Source organism: Pseudozyma flocculosa (assembly GCF_000417875.1).
Source record: "Pseudozyma flocculosa PF-1 unplaced genomic scaffold scaffold00022, whole genome shotgun sequence".
In the NCBI taxonomy this organism is placed as follows: domain Eukaryota; kingdom Fungi; phylum Basidiomycota; class Ustilaginomycetes; order Ustilaginales; family Ustilaginaceae; genus Pseudozyma; species Pseudozyma flocculosa.
Genome location: NW_006920890.1, coordinates 155,399 through 161,590, shown reverse-complemented (window position 1 = coordinate 161,590; position 6,192 = coordinate 155,399). Strand labels below are relative to the sequence as shown.

Sequence of the window (6,192 nt, the reverse complement as noted above, 5' to 3'; positions counted from 1 at the left end):
GCCAGCTGAGGAGGAGCGAGGGACCGGCGGCGACGGCGGCGACGGCGGCGACAGGCGGCATCGAGAGGAGCAAGCAACCAGCAGCAGCAACTCCGGTCGAGGCAGGCCACCCCGTAGGCAAAGTCGCCAGGCAAATCGCCGTGGCGCCCGCCAAGACTTCGCTCGTGGCTGCTGTGCTGCCTTGCTTGCTGGCTGGCTGGCGGGCTTGCTTCCCGGGCCAAGGCCGCGCCAATTGCAATTTCGCCGCGTCGTGCGGTCGGGGTGGCCGGCACGACCGAGGGAGGCCTGGCAGGCGGCGAGACTGACCCGGCAGGCCTCGGGCGTGTCGCGACAGGCAGGAACCCGAACGGCGGGCCGAGCTGGCCTCGAGATGCCGCCAAGCCATCTGCTTGCTTCCGGTTCCTGGCCACGGAGGGCATGTACGGTACGGTACCAGTCGTCGTGTGGGTGTGCGTGTGCGTGCGAGCGTAGTGTAGTATGGTGGTACGTGTAGGCCCGGGGCTGCCGCTGCCTCGACGCTGGAATGCAGCTTCGGGATCGGGTCGACCCGCGCGTTGCGGGCTAGCTTGCCCGACTGCCTGCTCTCCCAGCGATGTGGCTGCCCTCTGGGCTTGGTACGGTGATTGCGCGAAAGCCGCTATGACGGAAGCGTGTGAAGAAAGTGCCCGTAAGTGGACGCCGCAAAGGCCAGGCATGCCGAGCACGCGCTTGACCTCGGTGCTGCCATCGGCTGGCTGCCTCTGCCACCGCTCGAGGGCAGCTCCTGGGGCCCTCGCTCGTGGGCTGTCTCCGATACAGGCACCCTCCGAGTGCGCGGGCGTCGGATGGGACGACAGAGACATGCAGTGCGCAGCGGTGGGTGATCTATCATCGATCCCCTGCCACCCTCTCGAGGCCGAGGGTGAGGAGCGGAGAGAAGGCGCGGGCACAAGGCAGGCATGACCTGGCCTGTTGCGCGGTGGACTGGAGACGCGGCCAGGGGGGCGTCGTGAATGACGGAGCGCACATTCGCATTTATATATGCTTATTTTTTGCCCTTGAACATCCCCTCCGAATTAGTTTAGTGGCCATGACGGCACCTTGTCATTACAGCGCCCTCTTCGCCGAGGGAGTGACCGGTGCAGACCCGGGTTCGATTCCCGGATTTGGAGCTTCTCTTTTTTCCTTCTCTTTCTCAACCCGGTTCAGGCCTCTGCCGCGGTCGGGTCAAGGGTCTTTTTCCGCGTGTCTTTTTTCGCGCAATTCCGTCAGGCGGTGGCCTGGCCAGGCGGAGGCCGGCCTACCTCGTCGTGTCGGCGGCGAACCACACGAAGCGCAGAGGGCAGCCAAGCTGACGTGCAGGACGCCGTGGACTGAGCTTGCTCATCCTTGCATCGACCAGCCGCGCCGTTCAGCCGGGTCGCAGAGTGGCAGCACCGAGATGCGTAGGCCACGACGGCAGCGTGGTCATCTCGACAGAGCGACGTCCGGCCACTTGCCCCGGGGGTAGCCCGAGGAAGGCGGGCAAGAGCAGGCTGTACCTCCGACTCGGGGGTTGCTGGAGCATGGTCGCTGCGACATGGCCGCTGGAGCATGGCCCACCATGTGCGGGAGCATATCAGCCCAAAGCGGCGGCAGGATCACCAGGGCCGATGCGGCGAGCGAGCGAGCAGGTGGTGGTGAGGAGGAAGGGCACCCGCCACGGTGGGCGAGGAAGCAATGGCCATGACCTGATCTGCTGTTTGAGGGGTAGTGTGAGCTATAATATATGCAACCTGGATGCCCTCTGACATCGAGCGGCTCTTAAAGAGTTGTATTTCATGCATATCTATCACAAGTTACATAGGGTCGCCGGTCCTGGAGCGCACGCTGGTGCAGCTGTGGGCGTCCATTTCTCGGACGTGTCTCGTCGGGCTCACGCCCCCTGTAGGTCTGGAAGATCCAGACCCCAGCCATTCTTGAGTCTTGTGCCGGCAAACAGAGTGCTTTGCTGTACGTCTAGACGGGTAAGGTGCGAGTGGAGCACCGCGGCTGCAGAGATGGGTCGGAAGGTGTCTTGTTGGTGGTTGTCTCTTTCTGCCGTCGCTTTCTTCCTCGCGGTGTCCAGCGAGAGAACCGCGACCGTGTGGATGCAGGTTAGTCTGGCTTTGTCTTCTTTGGTCATCCGTTCGTAGAGGTCGTGCCATCCAAAGAAGAAGTCCTGTGCTGTGCTCGGCATCACGACCGGTACGTCCGTCACCGCCCTCTTGACGATCCCCCACACGTGGGTCCAGTATTGCCGGATCATCGGGCATGTCGCAAACCCGTGCCGGGGCGAGTCTCGTTCTCCGCACGCGCACCGCCATACGTGGAATTCAGTGTCGCGGAAGCGGAGAGTCTTCTCGTGCAAGAGCGTGATCCAGATTGTCTGTGCCTCCGGGATCTTGACTGAGTGCAGGCGAGCCCATATTCTTGCCCAGAAGGTCTCCGCTGGTAGGCGCGTCGGGAGGCGGTCCCAGGCCGGCATGGGCTGGCGTTTGGCGTGTTTGCTCTCCCAGTAGTGGACTGCCGTCTTTGGTGAGATGTGGTGCAGCGGATCGTTTCCTAGTACCATCACCTCCCACGGGGGCACGGCGTCGCCGGGGTTCGGGATGAGTCGGCTTCTCAGTGCACCACGGCGTGGCACGGAGGGCACGATGCTCGTGAGGCAGTCGCGTAGGCCTCGCCGGAGCGACTCCCAGTATCGGTCCCATCGAGATGCAAGCCAGTATAAGGTTGTATGGGTTGTGGTCGGTGCGTGTGCATTTGCGACGTTGCGTGCTGCCGTCTCCGAGAACCTTGGACAGTGGTGGCGCGGTCGGTCATCTTCGATCGAGATCTCTGCCATCGACGGTATACCCAGCTTGCTAGAGCTATGATCAACCCATAGGACGTCCGCAAAGGTTACAAAGCCTTGAAGACGTATCGCAGCGATGTGGTGCATGTATCGGGCGCCTCCGATGCCGGCCATGTTCTCGATCTGGTACTCGGGGAGGTACCATGGTAGCGCTGCTGCCTCTCGCGGGTCGATTGCCTCCCAGTTCACGGTCGAGGCTAGGCGCAGGTCAAAGGTTTCTGCCGTCTGAAGGACGGAGGCAACGAAGGCGTGGTCGTGGTCGAGGCGGGCGTTTGTCCACTTTGTCGACCGTCTCGTGAGCAGAACTCCAAGGGGGCCGTCGCATCGATCCAGGAGATGTGACTTGATCAGATGGACAAACGAGGACATTGGACTGCTCTCGTCTTTGGATGCAAGAAGCGCCTTTGCTAGCCAGGCCGCTTGAATGCTGGATGATCGCGATTCCGGATCGTGCAGGCCGAGGCCTCCCTGTTGTCTTGGGGCCGTGCATGTTTCCCACGGAATCCAGCCACGAGTCTGCCCGGAAAAGAGCCATGGCGTCACCATGGCACGTATACGTTGGTGCAGCGTGGCAGGGTTGAAGCCGACTCCCATGGAGTGCCACAGGATGGAGAGCACCTGGCTGTTCAGCGTGTCTACGCGTGTGAGAAGGTCTTGTCGCTTGTGCGCCGTCGCCGCTAGTCGCTGCTGCAGGCGTAGCACCAATCTTTCCCTCGATAGCGTGCAGATCTTGTCCTCAGCGTGAAAGTGGAAGCCGAGGTATTCCCATTCTGTCGAAGGGTCGATCTTGCTCTCCGCGATGCGGCCTCTGGGCCATTGCTCCTCCGGGTGTGTTCTGAGGTCTGGGGCCGCTAGTATTCGGTACTTCGTGGAGGGATTGAGCGACGCGCCTGTCGCCGTGTCATACTGCGCCCGTCTGTGGTTGTAAAGGTCGAGTTGAGACGGGTCCCCTAAGAAGATGTTGCTGTTGTCGGCGTATGAGATTGAGGTGAGAGGCGGTGTATTTTCGTCGCCGACTCGGACGCCGATCCCGTCATGCATCAGCGCGTCGAGGAATGGTTGGTATACCAGCACGTAGATTAGTGACGAGGTGGGCATGCCCTGTAGTACCCCACGTTCTAGCGGAATGGGGGCACAGACGGTGTGTCCGAGGTCATATTCGACGTGCGGGTGGTGGTAGAATGTGCGTAGCGTCCTAATGAACGAAGCCGGGAAGTTGCGATGCTTCATTACTTGCCATATCCACGAGCGTGCCATCTGGTCGAACGCTTTTTGCTGATCCTGGTCGACAATGATCGCGCACGACGAGTCCGCTGTTCCAGTCTGGATGGACGATATCACAGTGTGTAGCACCACCGCTGCCTCCGTGCTCGTTCTGCCTGCTATGAAGCCACATTGCGTCTTGGGCGTGACTTCGCTGACCGCGGACTGTAGGCGCGCGAGCATGACGCTGTCCATGATGCGTAGGTCGGAATCAATGATGGACAGAGGGCGGTAATTGGCTGGGTTCCCTGCGTCTCCTCTCTTGTATAGCAGAATGCCTCGTGCCAGTGGATGTACAGTGGGCAGGGAGCGACCGGACCGTAGCGTATTCAGGAGGCGGGTTAGCATCGTCGCCACTGCGTCGTCATTGCTTCTCCAAAACGAGTGCGGAAGGCCGTTCTTGCCCGGCGCAGAGTGGTTGGGCTTCGACGCAGATATGGCAGCCGATACCGAGTCCACAGAGAAGATTGTGTCTAGTTTTCCGCGCGTGTCCTCCCTTAGTGTCTGCGGAGACGTCATAAGAAGCATGGATCTCGCCCTTTCCACGACGGGAGGCTCCGGCCGGGCGCCAAACATGTCCGTGTAGAACCGCACGACCGAGTCGGTCGGAAGACTGGCGGCTGAGGCCGGAGACTTTGCCATCTTTGGCCGGCCTTGAGACCTGTTTGTTTGGAGCGCTAGGTGGTCTCGCAGCTCCTCAAGCTTGTGTTGGTAGGCTGTTTTCGTGTGGTCAAAGTTGTCTAGCGGCCATTCCGCGATCTCAATGCGAAGGGCTCTGATCTTTTCCGCCGTCTGTCTGGCGTGGTTGCTGAGCTCGTACGACTTCCTTTTGGCGAATGCCCGGCATCGTTCCACCATATGCATGTACTCTTGTCCCACACTGGTGCCTCTTGGGGGGTCGATCGTATCGTGTGTTACATCTGCCAGGAACGTGCTCGTTGCGGTCTTAAAGGGTGAAAACGTTGCTATGCGCTGAGGGAGGGTCCATCGTGTCGCATTTCTCGGCTCCGCGCCTATAGCGCCGTCAGAGTCGTCGACTCGAAGTAGGATAGCTGAGTGGTCTGAGGCTAGGGTTTGGAGAACGTCAACGGACTGGCAGGCAGCGAGCAGGTCTTGATGGACTAGGAATAAGTCGATCCGGCTCGCGGTAGTTCGGGCGGGGGTGTGCATGACCCTGGTGAAGCCGTGCTTTTCCGGGTGCAGCAGCGCGAAGACATCGTGAAGTTTGGCCATCATCGCCTTGGGTTCAATACACGGCCAGTGGTGGTTCCTAACCTGTCGTGCGTGGAGGAAGTCGAGTTGCGCCGAGGGTGCGTCGTTCCAGTCGCCGCCGTAGATCGGAATGGGCCCATCTCTGGATCTCGCGAACGTGAGCGACTCGAAGAATGATTTTCTCTGTACTGCTTCCGCTGGCGCGTAGACCGAGGTCAGCTCAAGCTCTGTGCCGCCCGCCGTCACCGTGACCGAGACGAGCCTGCCTTCTCCCCGGAGGCGATGCGAGGATACCACGAGGTCGCTTTTGAGAATGATCACTGCTGCGAATGCGCTGATATACGCGCGGTGGAGCTGCGGTTGTATCGAGCTGTGTGCCACGTTCTCCCATTTCGGGATCAGGGCAGGGTCCCGTTCGTAGATGTGGCGTATGGACGGGGCGAATGGTTCCTGTAGAAGGACGACATCGGCGTCGGCGGTGATGGATAGCCAGTCTCTGGCGGTTGTGAGTGCTCTCCCGCTCATTGCGTTACAGTTCCAGCTGAGCACTCTGAGGTTCGGCATTGCTATCGTGTGGGCTCGACGTTGGGGGTGGTGGTCGTTACAGCTTTGGGGGAAGGTGGGCAGGCGGTACCTGCTACGCTGTCATCGATCGCCCGGCGCGGTGTGGGAGCAATTCGGTCTCTTATGCACGTTGGAGGTCAAAGCGTGGTTCGTCATTGTCTATTACGGTCAGGGGCGAACAAGTGTTTCTGGGGACGGGGCGACAGCCCCTGGAGGATGGGGTGCCGGAGGGCGTTGGGTGGAAGGGGGAGGGGGGGGGGGGGGGGGGTGTTTGCGGCGGGATCGATGTTCAGTTAGTC

General features: G+C 60.8%; 1 protein-coding gene across 1 annotated transcript in view; it reads right to left on the bottom strand.

The window, feature by feature from the left end:
• Positions 1–1,894: 1,894 nt before the first annotated feature.
• PFL1_06907 (uncharacterized protein) overlaps positions 1,895–6,192 on the bottom strand; it is a gene marked incomplete at both ends in the record, with an annotated part of 5,476 nt that continues 1,178 nt past the window's right edge. Inside the window, one exon of the mRNA XM_007883508.1 lies at positions 1,895–5,966. Coding sequence (XP_007881699.1) covers positions 1,895–5,966 — 4,072 coding nt within the window. The remainder of the gene's footprint in view (positions 5,967–6,192) is intronic.